At 59.0% G+C, this 19,504-nt stretch overlaps 2 protein-coding genes across 11 annotated transcripts in view; one reads left to right on the top strand and one right to left on the bottom strand.

Annotated features, from left to right (window-relative positions):
- Positions 1-415: 415 nt before the first annotated feature.
- On the top strand, positions 416-15,874 carry WASHC1 (WASH complex subunit 1). Of its 6 annotated transcripts, none has more exons than XM_081593962.1 (11): positions 416-632; positions 3,505-3,658; positions 12,204-12,315; positions 12,523-12,669; positions 12,809-12,945; positions 13,149-13,284; positions 13,446-13,647; positions 13,743-13,913; positions 14,317-14,475; positions 15,280-15,348; positions 15,561-15,874. In XM_081593962.1, exons 2-11 carry the CDS (start codon positions 3,510-3,512, stop codon positions 15,584-15,586), a joined length of 1,308 nt encoding a protein of 435 aa, XP_081450088.1. In that variant the 5' UTR covers positions 416-632; positions 3,505-3,509; the 3' UTR covers positions 15,587-15,874. The 6 variants fall into 6 exon arrangements, with proteins under 6 accessions (XP_081450088.1, XP_081450083.1, XP_081450087.1 ...); XM_081593957.1 differs by having other exon boundaries at positions 15,460-15,874; XM_081593961.1 differs by having other exon boundaries at positions 15,280-15,459.
- The window catches only part of DDX11 (DEAD/H-box helicase 11), a 29,954-nt gene continuing 26,320 nt past the window's right edge, over positions 15,871-19,504 (bottom strand). For 3 of the 5 annotated variants that reach the window (XM_081593955.1, XM_081593953.1, XM_081593956.1), the window contains 9 exons: positions 19,264-19,367; positions 18,375-18,524; positions 18,035-18,103; positions 17,855-17,955; positions 17,456-17,540; positions 17,134-17,212; positions 16,835-16,989; positions 16,670-16,752; positions 15,871-16,470 (listed from right to left, as the gene is read on the bottom strand). In XM_081593955.1, the coding sequence (XP_081450081.1) occupies positions 16,723-16,752; positions 16,835-16,989; positions 17,134-17,212; positions 17,456-17,540; positions 17,855-17,955; positions 18,035-18,103; positions 18,375-18,524; positions 19,264-19,367 (773 nt within the window). In that variant the 3' untranslated portion in view covers positions 15,871-16,470; positions 16,670-16,722. The remainder of the gene's footprint in view (positions 16,471-16,669; positions 16,753-16,834; positions 16,990-17,133; positions 17,213-17,455; positions 17,541-17,854; positions 17,956-18,034; positions 18,104-18,374; positions 18,525-19,263; positions 19,368-19,504) is intronic. The other 2 variants (XM_081593954.1, XM_081593952.1) reach the window with 2 other exon arrangements.

Here is a 19,504-nt window from a genome sequence, read left to right as displayed (position 1 = left end):
GTGACGGGATTCTTGCTAAGACTGGGCTGCGCAAGTGAAGGCCTAGTTGGGAAGAGGATTCAGAGGAGCCTGACTAAAGTGTGGTCCAGGAGAGACGGTCAGGAGCTCTGAACCCATTAAACCATAACGCATCCACCGCAAACACCGCTCTGGTTCTGTTTGGATCTGGCGGCTATGGGGCACTTCGCACAGCGCGGACTCCTACAGCGTTTGTCCTTCTGTGTCTGGCATTTACTATCTAAGGGAGGACGGGCACTGGGCGGACTCCAGGGAGCTCGGCCCGCAGGGGCCAAGCCCAGAAAACCCTGGCAGAGAGAGGCACAATCAAGCGCATCACAGAAGAGAAGTGGGTGGAGCGGGCGCGGAGGGGGCGGGGCCGCGCGGCGAAGGGAGAGGCTGCGCGGGGATAGGGGGCAGAGGGCACGGGGGCGGGGCTGCGTGAGGGTCGTTTCTGGCCGCCGGACAAGGCGGCGCTGAGGGGCCGGGCGGCTGCCGGTGGCCCAGAGCCGCGGCGCGGAGCCGGCGGAACTGACGGCTGGAGGCGGGGCCGGAGCTCCGGGCCAGGATCCACGGGGAGGCGGAGCGGGCACCCGCGGGCCTGGCGCGTCGCGGAAGCGGCGGGCGTGACGCAGGTGAGGGCGCGGGCCTGGCTGGGACGGCGGGACGGGAGTAGGGGGAAGTTGAGGGCGGGTCGCCGAGGGGACGGACGGAGGCGGGAGCGGCTCCAGGGGACGCCGGCCGGGAGGCCCGGGCCGGGTGACTTCCGCCTCGGACGCCGACTGGCCGTGCGTCCGTCCGGTGGTCGGGACTGGGCCTCCGTACGCGCCCGACCCGGGGCCCCGGGTAACCCCAGCCGGTTCGCGAGGAGGGCCCGGCTCCCGTCCCTCGGGCCTGCCCACCACCGGCCCGGCTCTCGGAACCCTCCCTTTGTGGCTATCCCTCCCTGCCCCTGGTTGACCCCACACCGGTATAACCCTGCCTGGGTTCCTGCCCGCAGCTGGTGTGCGTGTCGGTATCCCGACACTTGCAAATTTATTGTAAAAGCAGAATTTGTGAGAGTCGGTTTGCTGTGTGTTCACTCTCCTATGAGAATCCACAGTGTTTACCAACATTCTCTAAGCCGTAGAGTCTGAGGTAGCGCCCTGCCGTCCAGGAAAAAAAATACTGTGCAAGCTACGAGTTACATGTGTGACTTTAAAAGGGAAGAGCAAAATTAACTTAGTAATACACTTTACTTAGCTCACTGTATTTAAAGTATGGTCGTTTCAGCGATGTCATCAGTATTTAAATTTTTAATGAGATCTTTTCTTTGTTTTGGTAGGAAGTATGAAATTCGGTGTGTATTTTACACTTAGACTCAGTCTGCATTCAGATTACCTCCATTTATCTCAGGTGCTCAGGAGCCCTGTAGCTTGTGGCCCCTATACTGGATGGCAGGTCTGAGGATCTCATTCCTGGCCTTCAGGCTCAAGTCATACTCTTTGCCATCAGTGTTTTTCACAGTCTGGCCACTGTCTTTTTCTGCTCCTCCTCCAAGGATGGTTTTATCTTCACCGCCCAAACCACTTGCCCTTCCCTACACACCTTTGTTCAGCTGTCCCTTCTCCCTGGGGTGCTCTCCCTGCCCTCTCTCCCAGGCCCGGTAGGGAGGCACAGCTTCTGCCAAGAGCTTTTCCAGACTCCCTGACCCCAGGAGGGGTTTGTCACTTGCTCCTTCCTCAGTGTCCCCTAGCATTGGGTTCACAGCTGGACTAGAGCATTAACATCTGCTGTTTAATTGTTTTCTAAGCTGTCTTTACAGTTAGCATAGCGTCTTCTTCTTCGTTGTGGTCATGGCCGGTGCCTGATAGTTGATCAGCCCTTGTTAGCAGACCGAATGAGTAAAAAGCTCTGGACACCTGTACTCAGGCTCTCAGTTCTTAGACAGACCTGCTGTTTCCTTGCCTGGGGGCTTTGTGCCTGTTCCTTCCCCTGGTGCGTGGACAGACACACATTGGATGGGTCACTGACCATGAGAAGTGAATCTCAAGATGACTGCAGGAAGCACCTTCTTTCTGCCTTTTCCTCCCTCTCTGTCTTACAGGTGGGAAAACTGAGGTACTGAATTAAGCTAGGATGCCCAGCAGAGCTGCGTCAGTGTAAATGCAAAGAGGGGCAGGGGTGGGGATGGTTTGGGATCAGCTGGCTCCACTTCGGTCACTTGATGATGGGAGGAGAGGTGGGGAAGTGAGGAGTTACTCCGAGAATCCTGATGAGGGTGCTAGGCAGGCTCAGGTGTAGGAAGCTGAGGTGTTCACCGCTGGAGAAAAGCTTGGAGAGCAGAGTGGTCATCTCAGACCAGGAAGAGTGCTGGCCTGGGAAGGGTAGGAGAGAACAAGCTGGGTGGAAGGAAGAGTCGGGGGAAGCCAGCAGAGGGCGAGAAGGAGTAAGCTCCAGCATGGTGAGGATACTGGTGTGAAGCATAACCACTTCTCAGAAGGCAGTGCCATTCTCAGTCTGTGGGATGAGAATTGGAAAGAATCAGAGGTTCAGAGAAGGCAAGCAACTTACCCCAGGTTACACAGCACTTGAAGCTCAAACAAAACCTTCTAAACCTACCCTGGCCTTACTTACCCAGCCCCACCCACACTTCTGTTGCAACCTAGGAGAGCAGGTCTGGGGCACAGTGCCAGGCCTGATTAATGTCTCCTTCGCGGTCTTCTACCGAGGGGCCGTGATTAGGCCTATTTATAGGGGCTTAGTGCCTTAATATTCTGCCTGATGCCTCTCTTGCCAATCACATCAGTGCCGTCTGCAGTGTGATTGCTGCTTTGGTGGCACCAGGGAGCGGAGTTAATTAAAGCCAGTATAAATAGACTGACTCTGCCCTCCTCTTACAGTTCGAAGGAGGGTTTTTCCTTCCTGTCCACCCCCCATGTGTCCCTCCTTCCTCCTGCCTCCCCCCACCCCACGCCCAGCTCTAATCTGGGAGAGCAGAGCCCGGACATCGGTGCCTCCCACCATTGCCTGTCCTTTCTTGGGAGCAGGTCCCAGGGACCAGAAGGGGAAGAACCCAGAGTCCATATTTTCTGTGCTCTTGCAGAACCGGTACCATTTGCTAGTACCTGGCAGTAGCCACAGGCAACTCCCCATTCCCGCACAATCCATCCCTCTTTTTCACTCCGCAGCCACGGTTTCTGTTGTTCATCCAGGCTTGGGAGGTTGAGGTGTGATGAGGTAGGGCAGGGGCACCTAGACGGGTACCACGCACCCACCTTGTGGCAGCCAGTCAGTGCCCTCTGAATGCTTTGTGTCAGTCTCTGGTCCTTACAGTTTCCCTTGTTCACTCAACCAGCATTGACAGAACAGCAGCTCCTGGGAGCCCCCCGACTGCCACCCAGGCTGAAGCCGTGCAGACCATTGGGATGGGGGGCTGCGTGCATGCTCCTCTCCCAGCACCTGGCCCTGTGCCGGGTGGGTGTGGGCAACTATGGGGGGGTCCTGATGCTCCCTTCCCTCCCCCAGGCACCATGACCCCCACAGGGACCCAGCATTCGTTGGCCGGTCAGACCTACGCAGTGCCCCTCATTCAGCCAGACCTGCGGCGAGAGGAGGCCATCCAACAGGTGGCAGATGCCCTGCAGTACCTACAGAAGGTCTCCGGAGACATCTTCAGCAGGTGAGTGCTGCTCCCTGGGCTAGGCAGTCGTCTTTCCAGTCCCAAAGGCACCCTCTCGGAGCACCTCTGTGGTGACTCTCGGTCCTGAGGGGGACCCAGCTGGCTTCCCTGTGCCCAGAACTTTTTCTTGTAAGCGCTCACTCTTTACCGTCCCGCTTAGCCCTGGTGTTCCCCGTGCATCCACGGGCCCTGGCGGTGGTATGACTCTCCCAACTGCTCTTCCCTTGCTGGGGGGGCCCTGTTCCTTCGCCTGTTCCCCCAGTCAGCCCATGGTTGGTTATCCAACATTTCTTGTGTGCAAGGCTCTGGGCCCTTTAATAAGGCAGCATCCTTGCCCAGCTAGAGGGTCTGCTCCAGCAGCAGAGTCAGACTCTTAAGTGATCAGTTGGGTGTTAGTTACAGTTGTGGTAAAACCAATCTCTACTGTCTTGTAACACCTAATATTTGTATCACATTAACCGTGTGCCACCCTTGACCTGAGTGTGTTCACTCATTCAACACTCTCAACACTCTCAACAGCTTTTTTTTTTTTAATATGTATTTATTTATTTGGCTGCACTGGGTCTTAGTTGCAGTATGTGGGATCTAGTTCTCTGACCAGGGATCGAACTCAGACCCTCTGCACTGGGAGCACAGAGTGTTAGCCCTTGGACCACCAGGGAAGTCCCTCAACAACTTTTTGATGAGGTTCTGTTGTTTCCATTTTGTCGATGAGGAAACTCTGGCAGAAAGGTCAGGAGACTTGCCTGAGCAGCAGAACTGGGCGTCACACCCAGGTGTGGGGGCTCCAGGCTCTGGAATTACCCCTGTCTCTGTGATAAGAGGCCTGACTTCTGACTTGGTCTGCAGGGTCAGGGAAGACATATGTGAGGAAAAGCCGGACCAGTGGAAGGGGAGGTATCATAAGTGGGTAGGTTGGGGGAAAAACCTTCCAGAAAGGAAGAAGGGCATGAGCTAAAGTGGAGAGGGGCCTGAGTGGAAGCCAGTGTGGCTGGAGCAAGGGGCTTCATGAAGCTGGCAAGGTGGCCTTGGATCCTCAGCGATTCTGGGTGGAGAGTGGTGGCTGTTTGTACCCCTAGCACTGATCCAGCTCAGCTCTCAGGCTCTTGTGATTTCATTCGTTGGTTGAACGTGTGTGTGTGGTGTTTGCATGCACCTGTGCGTCCTGTTTCTCTGGCCATGAGCAAGCTTCTCCTCCCTGGATGCCCACACCGTGCTTCCCCAGCCGGGAGTATTTGACTGCCTGACTCAGGTCCCTCTCCAGGCCAGGTCTCCCCCACCGTGCCCTGCTCGTATCCCAGACCAGGAACCCCGACCGCTGCAGCATGCAGTCTCCTCCTCTACCAACTGGAACCCCACCTCTTCCCAGAAGCCTTCCCCAGTAGGGGCAGAAAATGGGGCCATTGTCTCCAGATGGACAGTCCCAATGTTAGATCCACTTGACTCGTCTGCCTCTGAGCTGCCCTCTTACGCACCTGGCTGCCCCAGGCCTCTCCAGAATGTGAATGTAACCAAGAGCGGGGCCGTGAGGTAGTTAAGGGGGTTAACTCTGGAGAGGACTTCCCGGCCCCAGTCTGGCTTCCCCATTTGCTTGCTCTTAACCTCCCTGTAAAGCCTCAGTGTTCCCATCCATAAAATGGCAATGATAATGGTGCCTTCCTCAGAGGGTTGTTGTTAAGATGAAATGAATTGAAACTTACAAAGGAACCGAAGTGCCTGGTGTATAGTAAGCATCCAGTAAATGTTCCCTCTTGTTATGTAGTGACATCATCTCTGCTCATTAGCTGTCTATGTTAGCCCTCCATTACCTGCTGTCAGTTATAGAAAATGTTAGATGCTAAATATATCCAGGGGTCACCTAAGCAAGAGGACACAGGCCTTTAAAAGCCACTAGTGCCAGATTCCAGTCACCCCATGCCTCGTGATGAAACAGTCCGTCAGAGAGATTTGCGTTTCCTCACCAGGACCGTGACTACATGCCTGCTTGTCTGTAAGGGGAGCATTGGATTCTTAGCATGCTTTCCTTTCCCTTCCTATAGACATTTCCAGGTTCCTCTGTTCCTGGATGGGAGGAGCAGAGGGCAGGAAGACCATCTCACAGGGAGGGCTGGTGGGCTCGTTGAGGCCCAGGGCTGGCAGGATGCTCACCTAAACAGCCAGCTTCCGGGTGCCCCTGCCCCTCTCCCAGCAGGCGCCTAGCGTTCGGGACCGAGGGATACAGATGATGGGTGGCCACATGGTCCCTGTGCTCAGGGGCAGCATCGTTTTGGAGGGGAGAGCCGCCGTCTGAGCTGATTCTGAGCCGCGTAGCATGCACTGTGTGGGCGCCTGGGGATCCAGGGAGAGAGAAGCAAGACTTGGCAGCACATTTATCAGTTAGATTCCCCAAACCAACTGAAGCAAAAGTAATCAGTCGGCAGAGCAGGCTGTGGAGCCTCAGGGCTCAGTGATGTCGTGAGGACCCAGTTTGCTTTCATCCTGTCCTGCTTGCTGCCTCTGGGTTGGCCCCACTCCCAGACAGGCCTCGCTCTGGCAAGGTGACCAGTGAGCCTACAGCTCAAGTCCAGCAGAAAAGAGCACCTCCCCAGAAGTCCCGGCCTCACGGTGGTCCCAGAGCCATGGCTGGGGCGAGGTGGGGGTGACACGGTGGCTGGCTCAGCCCTTGGTCACATGCCTAACCCCCAGAACCTAGGGTTTAACCCGAAATGTGGGGACCAGGCCTGTGGGAGCAGTGGCATCCCCAGTGGAGACTGGCTGTGATGAAATGAGGGAACAGATGGTGAGAGGAACACGACCGCCTACTGTCGGGTCAGGGAAGGCCTCCTGAAGGGGGGCCACGTGGGGCAGATTCTGCTGTGGGCTGGGGAATGCCGCCTGCATGGGACCTGGAGAGGGGCGCCAGGGGCTTGAGGCCTGACTGGAGGGTGGTGCCCTGGGCGGCAGGGGCCTGAGCACCCCAGTCCAGAGGCCACTGCCTCTGCGGTCCGCTCCTTCACTGCAGCATGGGGTGAAAGTCAGCCTCTGTGTTTGCGCCCCCACCACCCCCGAGCCCGTCTCATGTCGCCACAACGCTGGGACAGTCCTTGGTGGGAGGAGTGGGTGAGGGGAGAGCAGGGCCATGTCGGGGCCGTGAGGGCTTCTCCCAGCTGGACGGGGCTTTGAACTTAAGCCCAGGGTTTTGGGAGCCTTGATGGGTTCTGAGCAGAAAGTGATGGGACAGAGAGCTGGGGAGGGGTCATCAGGCAGCTGCACAGGGGCCAAGGAGGGGGGCTGCGGTGCAGGGCAGGCGGATTAGAGACACGTCAAAGGGAACGTTGACAGGACATGGTGACAGAGTGGGAACGAGGTCGGAGGGGAGGGAAGGGTCGGGGACGACAGGGAGTGGGGGTGCTGAGCCCTGCCCCCCTACCCCCCAGCCACCTACAGGCCTGAGGCTCTTCTGTCCTCGTGGGCTTTTGCACCTCATGGGCTTTTGCAGTGGGGATATGACCCCAGCTTGGAATCGCCCCTTGAATGTACTCCTCTTGCAGAGAAGAGCCCCCTCCCCTCCCCTCCCCTCCCCTCAGGCCCAGGCCCAGCCTCAGCTCCCCTGGAGCTGGTGCCCAGCTCTGCAGGCAGGTGAGCTCGTGGGGTATTAGCATTCTGAGCAGGGTCCTTCTCCCGCTCTGCTCTGCCGCAGCCGAGTCTGCAGAGCTGGAGAGAATGACAAGGACCTCGCGGGTGCCTGGACCGCTCCTCACAGCCCCTCCCCAGCCTGTCCTCCTGCCTAGCAGACCTCCGGCCCTCACCTGCCCCTCGTCACCTGGGAGATGCCAGCCCCAAAATAGCTATCCAGAGACGTCACCTGCTCCACATGACTTAGATGACGTGCAGAGGGGCTGCAGGAGGAGTGGAGTGGACTGTGTGAACGGCAGCTTTAGAGATAGCCCTTCCCAGTGGCCCCAGCCTGACCACTTGCCCTCTGCAGAGCTTTTCCCTTGTCTTTTCTTCCTTTCCTACCCCCCCTTCCTCCTCACTTCCTCCTTCCTCTCCGCTCCCCCCCCCCCCCCCCCGCTGATTGGCACCTGGTGCCTCCCAGGGTTAGGAGGCCTCAATCAGCCGCCTGCATAATTAGCAGATCGTTCTTAATTACCCCAGTGAGTGGAGAAGATCCAAGGGAAAGCAAGAGCTGCTCAGAGATCTGATGGGGAGTGGGGGTGCGCCGGGGAGGGGAGCGGCAGTTAGGGCTGAGGGTCTTCCCCTGCCCCCCACCTGCAGCTGACTGGTATGATGCTGGGAGCAGCAGCAGCCCCAAGGGGGCTCTAAACCTGCCTGGCTTCATAGGTGATCTCCACAGAGGGTCGTGGGGATCAGCTTCGGAGGTGGTGGGACAGGCAGCCAGGCGCTGTCCTGGCCCCCTGGGGGCCTCGTTGACCTTGACCACCTCACATCCCAGGCCCCAGCAGAGAAGCCCTCTGCCCTCCATGGTGCTCCCTTGCAGTATGTCATGTCCTTGTCTGGAGTCTGGAATGTCCTCCGGGTCTGCTCAGCACTGCCTGGGGCCCCTCACCCCACCCAGTCTGTGGGTGGTCCAGGCAGGCGTTGACTGTGTTCTGGGGACTTGTCGGCTTGTCCAGGTCATGAGACACACACCACTGACTTTGACCTTTACAGCAGTTCTGCGATATAGAAGTTACCAGCCTTGCTTCTCAGCTGAAGAAGATGGGACATGGACCAGTTAAGTGACCTGCCCACGGACACACTGCTGCTGTCCCCAGGCTTGGGCAGTTGTCTGTCTCCTTGGGAGCAGGCTGTGTTGCCCGATTCCTCTCTGCCCCAGGCTCTGAGCAGACCCGCTGAGCCTGCCTCTCCCTGCTGAGGTCCTGGTGACACTGTGGGGACGCAGTTGCAGGGATGAGCCTGGAAGCTGAGCCATGGGGTCTAGATGAGGAACAAACAAGCCACCCTGTTGGCACCGTCCTGTTCACAGTGGACGTTGCCGATCAGTCCTGGCTCTTGGTCCCCACCCCACGTGGCCCCGCAGGCCCTCCCAACACTGCCTTCCAGCCTGTCCCTGAGTCAGGAGAGATGACCCGCCAGCTGAAACCTCTTCTCTTACCCTTGGTCTGAGATTGGACTGCCTGGGGCCTTTGTCAACAAGCAGGACATTACTTAGATAAGAATAGAACCCTGGAAATTTCGTTTTCCATCCTGTCCCTCACAGGAATCCACCCCAGAGCACCCTGACAGTGGGCATCTGACTGGAGTCTGATGGCTTCCCAGGCCAGGCAGTGGTTTACAAGGACGTTCTCCTCTGCAGCACTGAGGTCTGCGTCCATGTCTTACACACTGCCCCCCCGCCACGGACTCTGATGCACCCCACTCTCTGCGGTGACGATTGCTTTCCCAGCTGACAGCACTTGAGGTCTTCTGGTATCTGAAGAGTTACATTCTCAAAGTCATCTCATCTTTAGACCAAACGTCCTTCACTTACCTTATATGACGTGAGCTTCTCACTCCTCACCTTGCTCCTCACCCTCCTCTGGACGTTCATTGCCTCATCACTTCTTACCCAGCCGCTGTGTTCCGTGTCAGGTGCTGTCCCAGGTGCTAGCGATGCAACCGTGACTCAGGCAGAGCCTGTAGCCCGGAATGGTATTCAGGGTCCTCTTAACATGTGGACCCGGTTTGAAGGGGACGTGGCTGTGGGTGAGTGGGGTGTCCAGGAGATGAGCTCATGAATCCGGGGCTCTGCTTCCTCTGCCATGCCTCCAAGAGAGTGGACGTCCCGTTTGTTGAAAGAAGGTGGGAGAGGAACATGGTGCTGTGTGCTCCACGGACTCACTCCCTTAGTCCAGGCTGCCTTTAGTGCCTAGGTGACCAAAGTCGTCAGGCCCTCCTTCACCTGAACTGCTCAACCTCTATCCCCCATATTTGTGCACTTGACTTTTTAAACCTGAGTGCTGAGCTTCACAGCCATTCTTTATCAGTTTCACCTTTCCTGGCCTTTGAGCTCACGTGGGTCTTGATTCCGCATGCAGACCGTTTGGGGGCCTTCCCATTGGATACCCCAGCTTCCTAATCAAGCACTAGGTGAGCTGTATGGGGCCCTGCTGGAGAGCTTTGTGCACAGATGAAATCAGCCCACGGTGCCTTCCGGGTGCTGTTGTTCTCTGGCTCGCTTTGATATTTCCTGTGTGCTCTCCTCCTGCCCCCAGCTCCATCTCATCCACAGGACTTGGTAAGAAGCCGTCAGCATCCTTGCTGACTCAGGCTGCACTGCGTGTAAGGTTTTTCCCCTCATATGCCAGGCTAATAACCCTGTCGTAAAAGAAAACGCTATGAATTTAGAACAGTGCTGGCCCCGGGGATCCACCTCTTCCATTTCAGATTGCTTAGGACCCTGTATTTAATAATCCATCCCAGAAATTTGCCAGGGTTCACTGTTAAGCTTGATGTCTGCAACTTTGAGAAATCAGAGAGCAGGCCCTGTCCAGTTCCGACGTCCACACCCCCCAACCCTCCATGCTGCCGTTATGTTAACTGTGAGGTTGCTTCATCCCCTGGCAGCATGGGGCTGAGCTAGGAACTAGAGGAGGTGGCCTGTGCGCAAGTAGGGAACCCATTTTCCCTGCCAGAAAGTGGGCCCAGACAGGTTGCTGGTTCCACATCTCCTGGAAGGAAGCTGTGCCTCTTGTTCTGGTCTGCGTTGCCGCCCCACTCAGACCAGCCTGTCGAGGAGAACTAAGCTGGTTTGGGTACCTGCTTGGAGCCCAGCCCCTGCGTCCCCAAGCCCCTGCACACAAACGGCCACTGGAGTAATCAAGGAGACTTCATCAGGGGTAGAGACCCCAGGCTTGTGAAACTGGCTGATCAGGGCTGATAAAACAATCCTTGAGTTCCCTCGCCATGTGGTCTCTGACCAGGGACCGCAGGCCCTTCTGCCATCCACCAACTGTGGCCACGGTCAGGGGCTGGTGTTCCTGGAGGAAGGGGGGCTCTTGGGCAGAGGACACCCTGGTGGGGTGGGCTGGGGCTCCTGGGAAGTGAGAAGAACCTTGTGCTGCTGACTAGTGAGAGTGAGGCGCATGTTCATTTACCCTGGGGCATGTGGTGTTAGCCATCGGTGACCACAGAGGAGCCCTTCAGGTGCCTGGCACAGTGCTGAGTGCTGGGAACACAGCAGAGAACAGAGCCCCAAGCCCAGGAGCCCACAGGCAGGAGACACACGGTGACAGGTTGTTCTTGTTCAGTTGCTAAGTCATGTCCAACTCTTTGCGACCTCATGAACTGCAGTATGCCAGGCTTCCCTGTCCTTCACTATCTCCCTGAGTTTTCTCAAACTCATGTCCATTGAGTCACTGATGCCATTCAACCATCTCATCCTCTGTCACCCCCTTCTCCTCTTGCCCTCAATCTTTCCCAGCAATGGGGTCTTTTCCAATGCATTGGCTCTTCGCATCAGTTCAGCGTTGCCTCCTTTTAGAATTGACTGGTTTGATCTCCTTGCAGTCCAAGGGACTCTCAAAGGTCTTCTCCAGCACCATAGTTTGAAAGCATTAATTCTTCGGCGCTCAGCCTTTATGGTCCAGCTCTCACATCCCTGTATGACTACTGGAAAAACCATAGCTTTGACTCGGCAGACCTTTGTTGGCAAAATGATGTCTCTGTGATGGTGACAGGTGGCAGCGTGTAACAGTAGAGCCGGCTAGGGGTTGGAAAGCGACAGTGAGTTTTAAACTCTGTCTCGGGGAGGCTTTGGCATGGGGCTCAGTAAAGTGAAGGACCAGTTGTGTGGGGGGACGGCTGGGCCATATGACAAGGCAGTGTTGGGCATATTCAGGAACTAACAGGGTACCCTGTTGCTGGAGCCTGCTAATCCTGGGAAGGGGAGGGGCAGTCCTTTGGCAGACCACCTGCAACTGTGAGAACCTCAGTGGGGACTAGGGTTTACCCAGAGCCACCTGCCCCGAGTCAGGCAGTTCCTTGTGGACAGCTCTGGGACTGGAATCAGGACCAGTCTGGCCTGTTGCTCAGCCTCGCTAAGCTCTGGTTTCCTCCATGTAAGTCATGAAGATTCTGTCTCTGCTTACCTGGGCCTGAGAAGGGGCCTGAGAAGGAAAGCCCTGGTGGGCGGGCACTACATCCTTCCAGGTGGCACGTACAGGTGCCAGCTTGGTGCCAGGGTGATTACCTGAACGGAATACAGTCCGTTCCCAGACCCTTCAGGTTGGATGGTCCTGATTGAGGTCACCTGGGCAGTTCGAGGATCAGCCCTGACAAGCAGTTATTGCTGTTTTAAGAGCCCTTTCCCGAGGGCTTCCCTGGCGGTCCAGGGGTTAAGACTGTTTGCACTGCAGGGGCATGGGTTCAATCCCTGGTCAGGGACTAAGATCCCGCATGTTGTGGGGCATGGCCAAAACCAAAAATTGAGGCACAAGCCCTTACCCAAGTCCCCATTCGCCTGTTTGCCGTTAGAAACCGAAGGGGGGCCAGAGGCTGCAGGGGCGTGGGGCGGAGCCTCCAGCCCTGGTGATTGGTTTTTGTTTTTGTTTTTTGGTGGCAGGATCTCGCAGCGAGTAGAGCTTAGCCGGAGGCAGTTGCAGGCCATTGGGGAGAGGGTGTCCTTGGCCCAGGCCAAGATCGAGAAGATCAAGGGCAGCAAGAAAGCCATCAAGGTAGCAAGCATGAGGCCCTGTCCTCTGGCTGGTCTGTGGTCCCAAAAGTCCTCTTCCTTCCCCTCTCCCCATGCCTCTGAAGCTGCTGGGTCCCTGCTCCAGCCACCCCTCAGGTTTCCTCCTGCCCACAATCCCTCCACCCCAAACACAGGCGCTCTGGAGCTTCCCAGGCCCCAGCAGGAGTGACCAGACACCCTGTGTCCACAGGTGTTCTCCAGCGCCAAGTACCCTGCCCCTGAGCGCCTGCAGGAGTACGGCTCCATCTTCACGGGGGCCCAGGACCCCGGCCTGCAGAGGCGCCCCCGCCACAGGATCCAGAGCAAGCACCGCCCCCTGGACGAGCGGGCCCTGCAGGTCTGCGGGGATGCCCTGCATCCTGGGGGGAGAACCGAGTCCCCAGAGGATTCTGACTGCTGGGGGAGTAGGGGGAGCACTTTGGCCTGGAGCCGAAACCCACCTCCCTCAGTCAATTCCCATCTCCCCACATCCCCAGGAGAAGCTCAAATTCTTCCCTGTGTGTGTGAACACCAAGCCGGAGCCTGAGGACGAGGCCGAGGAGGGGCTGGGTGGGCTCCCCAGCAACATCAGTTCCGTTAGCTCCCTGCTGCTCTTCAACACCACCGAGAACCTGTGAGTGGGGAGAGGGGGCGGCGGCGGGGGACCAGGGGGTCTCCAGGCTGGGAGCCAGGAGGCTCCTGACCAGTTGGTTTTGCCTCTTAAGGCCTGGGAGGCCGTAATCCCAACTTGAGCCATGTCCCTAACGATATGGGAAGGGTGATCCAGACCGAGGGCCAAGCCCAGGTGCCACTTCCCCTGACCTCCACCTTCTCTAGGTACAAGAAGTATGTCTTCCTGGACCCCCTGGCCGGTGCCGTCACAAAGACCCACATGATGCTGGGGGGTGAGACGGAGGAGAAGCTGTTTGATGCCCCTTTGTCCATCAGCAGGAGAGAGCAGCTGGAGCAGCAGGTGGATGGAGACAATGCCTGGGGGTGGGAGGAGGCGTGGCCCCCCCCCCAATGTTGTCTGGACCAGGGGTCTGATGAGCCCCCTACCCACCCAGCTGTGTTTGGGGGCCTGGGAAGCTCCAAGGCCTGTTCCCTGGTCCCCCTCACCCTCCCGACCCACAGGTCCCGGAGAACTACTTCTACGTGCCCGATCTGGGCCAGGTGCCGGACATCGACGTGCCGTCCTACCTGCCTGACCTGCCAGGTGTGGCCGACGACCTCATGTACAGCGCGGACCTGGGCCCGGGCATTGCCCCCTCTGCCCCTGGCACCATCCCAGAGCTGCCCACTTTCCACACAGAGGTGGCCCAGCCCTTCAAGCCAGGTGGGCCGAGAGCTGGGGACGGACTGGGGCGGGTGCTCCCCTGCTCAGCCTCTTGCTTCCTAAGGCACCTGACACCGTCTCGACTTCTGTCCCAGACCTTGAGGATGGGGTGCTGACAGCACGCCCGCCGCCCCCGCCGCCCCCGCCGCCTCCCCCAGCTCCAGCCGTGCTGGTTAGTGCCCCCCCCCCTCCGCCCCTGCCGCAGGCCGTGGCCCTGCCAGGACAGCCCGCCAGGGGGAATGACAGCGGGGGCGTGTCCCCTTCAGGTAGGGGCCATCCCCGTGTGTGGGTGGGGGAGGGGCGCCTTCAACTTCTGGATCCCCAAAGGGTTTTCTGTACCTTAGTTAAGTGGTCATCAATTCTAGATTTTCAGAATAGTTCTAATTTCAAAATCACATTCTCCCATTTATAAAGTAGTGGTTTCAAACTGTATCTGTGGGGCCCTGAAATTCTAACCTCTAGGGTAGAGGGAACCTGGACCCCCCCCCCTTCCCCTTGAACCAGTGACAGAGGGGGCTGCTAGTAACCATGGGAAATACAGCCAGAGTCCCCGTGTGGCCCTTCGGTGGTGTGTCTCCCAGGCTACCTCGGCACCCACCCTGGGCGGTGCTGGCCCACAACCTGGCTCCGCCCCAGCAGCCTTTCTTCCTCGCACCTTCCACCCTCCAGCCCCGGTCCAAGGAGCGCCCAAGGAAGTGGTTGACCCCTCCAGTGGCCGGGCCACTCTGCTGGAGTCCATTCGCCAGGCGGGGGGCATCGGCAAGGCCAAGCTCCGCAGTGTCAAGGAGCGCAAGCTGGAGAAGAAGAAGCAGAAGGAGCAGGAGCAAGGTGAGGCTGGACCCGCTGCAGGAGGGCACCCTGCCCGCCGTCTCCAGGGGCTGTGCAGGCCACCCCGGCGTGTGCGGGCCCCCCCTGCCCAGTGGTGGAGCCTGCTTAGACTTGGCCAATTGTCTAAGGAAACAGTCAGGGACTGGGGATATTTTTAGAGACGGGGACCTGGCTGTGTCCCACTTCTCGAGGCCCCTTGAGGCTCAGGGCTACATCATCTGTGCATCCAGTGCTGACAGATGCCACGTCTGGGCCCAAAGCAGCCATGCTCTCTGGGATCCCAGCCCTGAGTCATCCCAGCTGTGCTTCTGAGCACTGCACGGGGACCCTGGGCAGGCTCCTCCTCCCCTCTCCAGGGCAGGCTCCCTGTGCCCGTCTCAGGGCGACAACTCTGCTCTGTGCCTGTCTCAGGGCGGTGACTCCGCTCCCTGTGCCCGTCTCAGGGCGGTGACTCCACTCCCTGTGCCCGTCTCAGGGCGGTGACTCTACTCCCTGTGCCCGTCTCAGGACGGAGGCGACTCCACTCCGTGCCCGCCTCAGGGTGACAACTCTGCTCTGTGCCCGTCTCGGCGGTGACTCCACTTCCTGTGCGTCTCAGGATGTCGGTGACTCCGTTACTCAGAGGTCACCTGCTTTCCTAGTAATGCTAACCGGTGCTCCAGGAGCTGTGGTGGCCTGATGGCTGTGGAGGGGCCAGGATGTTGACAGTGCAGAGGACCCCACGATTGAGCCCTGGGGTGTCACACAGGCTGGACTGAGCCCCCCCAGGTGCCTTCACCTTGTCCCCATGCTTTCCCACTGCAGTGAGAGCCACCAGCCAGGGTGGGGACCTGATGTCGGACCTTTTCAACAAGCTGGCCATGAGGCGCAAAGGTAGGAAGCAGGACCCTGGTGCTGCCTCCTTCCTCATGGTTTTCAGGTCTCTAGGGCCTGGGTGGACTGGTGCCCTAGACCAGCTCCTCACTCCGGCATCTGCCCTCCCAGGTATCTCCGGGAAAGGACCTGGGTCTGGGGCCAGCGAGGGGCCAGGGGGAGCCTTCGCCAGGATGTCAGACTCCATCCCACCCCTGCCTCCCCCACAACAGCCCCCCGGAGAGGAAGACGAGGATGACTGGGAGTCCTAGGGCTCGGCTCCTCCTCCCCCAAGCCCCCGACTGCACCCCGTCCCTGTGCAGAACACCTGGACAGGCTCCTTGGGGGGACGAGGTCATGGAGGACTCTCCAGCTGTCTTGCTAGGAGCTTCAAGGAGCAAGGAGGCTGCCTTCGGAGGGCAAATTGGGGAGGTGGGGGAGAGGCATAGTCGGGGGGGGTGCCCTCTGCATGTGCTCCTCTTCCCTAGAGACTGCGGTAAAACAGTACATGAATCAATAAAGAAGTGATGCAAGACGCGAGCCTAAACCAACAGTGCACTTTTAATTAAGGAACCCTAGCTGTGCAGATGCCCCTTGGAGCTGGGGCTCAGGTGGGGGGTGGGGGGTGGCGCATGGAGGGAGTGCTGTTTCCATACTGCAAAGTGTCTCCGTGATGGACACGGGGTCTCTAAAAATAGCCGTGCTGAGAGCCTAATGGCCCTCGGCATAATCGCTGATGTCAGGGCAGGCGGTGTCTTGGCTTCTGCTCCGTGGCTGAGCAGGAGGCCCTGGAGCCAGGCCAGAAGGATGATCCTGCTGGCAGGGCTAGGGGCAGGTGAGGGCCAGCAGTGCAGGAGGAAGTGAGGCCAGGAGGTTGGGGAGCAGTTCTTAACAACTTAGAGAAAAGGTGGCTGAGAGGACCAGAAGCTGGGGCAGAACGGCCCTGCGGACACCAGGGGGTGGGGATGGATAACATTCTGAGTTTCCTTGGGTGAAAGGTCTGGAACAGCTATTACAGTGAGAAAGGGAGAGGCTGGAAGAGCCTGCTCCATCTCACCTCTGAGAATGTGTATTCTGAGAAACAGGCACCTCCACAGCCGCTCACAGACCAGCCAGGAATCAGCGGAGAGCTGGACGCGGGGCCTGGCCGAGCAGAAGACAGGCTCCGTTCCAGGCGGGGCAGTTGCCCAGGGTGGGCCCAGGAATGGCGGGGTCACTGATTCTTCAGGGTCAGCCTTGTTGTCTCCTACTGGCTGGTCTACCTATTCCTGCATCCTGGCAGCCCATTGAGTCCTGAAGGGGCTCCCACACCCCCCACTTTTCAGGCAGGATCCCTGCAGACCTGTGGGCAGGTGAAGGGAGGGCCTGGCGACCAGGCAGCGGTGCGACCACCAGTCAGGAAAGGCCAGCTTTCTCTCGATGGAACTGCAAAGAGGGAAAGACCATGACACCAGACTGGGGCAGGGGCGGCAGAGTCTCCGGGAGGCAGGAGAAGGGCAGGACTGACCTTCCGCAGAGCAGCAAAGGCAGGGCCAAAGGTGGCTTTGACCTCCACGCGGTCCCGGATCCAGGCCGGCAGCTTGGCCTGGATGTTCGGGGAGGCGTACCGTTGGTCCAGGAGCACTATGCTGGCAAAGTCCTTCTGGTGCCTGATGGCCCTGCCTGTACAGAGTGGGGACGGGTCTTCCTACTGTGCCCCTCCCCTTGCTCAGCGCTCAGGCTGGAGAGATGGCAGGTGAAACTCCTCCTTCCTGTCACCTCAGCCCGAAGCCACCCCTCCCGCCAGCAGCACCGCCCCAGGCTCACCTATAGACTGGTTGACAGCCTTCATGCACAAATTCTCCACCAGCACCTTCCCAGGGCGGGCCTGGCCTGGGGCTCTGGGCTGCGAAGGGCAGAGAGGACCTGTCAGGGTTGATGCCTGCCTCCTGCGAGGGGTTCTCCGTGACAGTGACTGAGGCTCTGGGGCAAGACCAGTGGGCCTCCCGGGCACCAGCAGCCATACAATAGGTGATGGCATGAAAACACCCAGGAGTATGGAGGCACGTTCATCCCTCTGGGGCAAATGGGCACACACGTTGAGGGGCAGCAGGGCAGTCGCAGCTGTGGGAGGCACAGGGGTACTCACGAGCGTCTGGTCCAGGTAAGCCATCTTTTCCTGCAGCTCTGGAGACATGACGTTGGGGTAGGGCATGCCCACCATGACCACACACCTAGGGCAGAGGCACACGTGAGCCGGGGCACGTGGGCGGTTCACAAGGCTCAGGACGAGGGGCCCATCCTTACCCACCGTCACCAGCTTCCTTCGGCCTCTCCCTCCCCTCATCCCTGCCACCTGGAGCGAGTTCTCTCAGCCCAGTCTAGATCAAGGAACCGAGTCCCGATCCAGCAAGGGCAGCCTGGTTTTCCAGCTGGCCCCAAAGGGCCCAACCCAGAGTTGGTGAGTCCAGGTCCCTCGCAGGTGTGGACCTGAGCCGTCAGCCCAGGTGCAAAGTCAGAGCCCGAGGGATGAGACGTCACTGCTTACCGCCCAAGGTCGTCAGAGAAGTTGATGCCTTCGCTCATCTTTCCCCCAACCACGGAGAGCAGCAGGGCGCCCGTCTCCGTGCCCCGGGCCTGGCCGCAGTGCTGCAGGAACACCAGCCCAGAGCTGCAGCGCCGGCCTGTGGGTGCCCCCTTCAGGGACTCTGGGGACCCGCAGCCTCACCTTAATGCACCTGGAATACTCCAGCAGCACTTGCTCCACCCTGCTTGCTTTCTTGGGCTCCTGAAATATCTGAAGGTAAACAGAGGACATCTCCCAGAAAAGGGTCACAGATTGCCTGCGTGTTGGGTCACTCTTGGCCTTAAAGTTTTGCAGAATGGGGACTGGAAAAGCCCACAGAACCAGGGTCCTGAAGAGACCCCCCCCCCACACCAGCTGGTATCAGGACTGGAAGTAGGGATGAGACACTAGGGGAAGCCCCCGCACACGAGAAATGCCAAGAGGAACTCTGGGTGCTACCATCCTCTTAAGTGGGAAGTCCAGCTGAGTGCTGATCACTCACCTTTTTCCTGATGGTCAGGCGGGCCAGCAGGCCACTCTTCTCCCAGTGGGCACAGACCTGGTGTTGGTACTCGTAGGAGGGGAAGAAGCAGACCACCCCACCCGGCACCACATTGCACAGGTTACAGAGAATGCGGCCCGTCTCGTCCATCTAGGGAGGGGAGACGAGAGCCGATCCTGCAGTCCCTCCCGGAAGGCTCAAAGCCACGGACCGATACTAGGGTGGCTGCAATCAGGGCTGTGGGGTACGGCCAGGCGGCGCCACCTGAATGGGTCATCCACCCTCCCTACCACAGGCCCAGCTGATGCTTCTGTAACAAATCAAGCACGGAAAACCACAGATGGGCCCCTAGAGCTGTGCCCAGCAACCCCATGCCCACCCAGCCGGGCCCCTAGAGCTGTGCCCAGCACTCATGCCCGCCCAGCCGGGCCCCTAGAGCTGTGCCTGGCACCCTCATGCCCACCCAGCCGGGCCCCTAGAGCTGTGCCCAGCACCCCCACGCCTGCCCAGCCGGGCCCCTAGAGCTGTGCCCAGCACCCCCACGCCCGCCCAGCTGGGCCCCTAGAGCTGTGCCCAGCACCCCCATCCCCTCCCAGGTGGGCCCCTAGAGCTGTGCCCGGCACCCACATGCCTGCCCAGGCAGCACCCACAGAGCCACACGACAAGAGAACCGAGGTAGTGAGCAGCCTGCTTGTACACTCTGCTAAAGGGTGAGGGTGGGGCAGCTCAGTCCCTCCCTGGTGGACGTCCACACAGACACTACTCGGCTTGTGCCAGCTGAGATGGGAGACCCGGAGCCTGAACACCCAGGACCAGCCAGAGCGCCCCAGCCCTAAATCCATCTCCCACCCCCACGAAGGCCACTGGCAGGCAGGCTGGCTGGACTGACCATCTGAGGCAGCCCCCTCTTCTGATACGTGAAGTCCAGCATCTGGTTGGAGGGCCCGCTGCAGATGATGAGGGGCAGGATGTGATCTGGAGGAATCACGTGACCTGGGCGAGACCCAGTAAGGCTGAGTCCACGGAGAACGTCCCCCGCCCCAGCCCTGTCTCCCAGACCTGGACCAGCAACTTACAGCACCGGCCCTCTGCCCTACTCCCACGGAGAACCAACTTGGGACGCCCAGGCC

Source organism: Giraffa tippelskirchi, chromosome 4 (genome assembly GCF_054371585.1).
Source record: "Giraffa tippelskirchi isolate mGirTip1 chromosome 4, T2T-mGirTip1v1.2.pri, whole genome shotgun sequence".
Classification (NCBI taxonomy): domain Eukaryota; kingdom Metazoa; phylum Chordata; class Mammalia; order Artiodactyla; family Giraffidae; genus Giraffa; species Giraffa tippelskirchi.
Note: the sequence above shows the minus strand (reverse complement) of the source record. Positions and strands in the feature narration are given on the sequence as shown.

Excerpts from the sequence above, each read along its gene's own strand:
- WASHC1 (XM_081593957.1), top strand. The coding sequence starts at position 3,510 with ATGACCCCCACAGGGACCCAGCATTCGTTGGCCGGTCAGACCTACGCA. Across the intron at positions 14,476-15,279 it reads GCAGAAGGAGCAGGAGCAAG|TGAGAGCCACCAGCCAGGGT; the intron begins GTGAGGCTGGAC and ends TTCCCACTGCAG. Across the intron at positions 15,349-15,459 it reads GCTGGCCATGAGGCGCAAAG|GTATCTCCGGGAAAGGACCT; the intron begins GTAGGAAGCAGG and ends CTGCCCTCCCAG.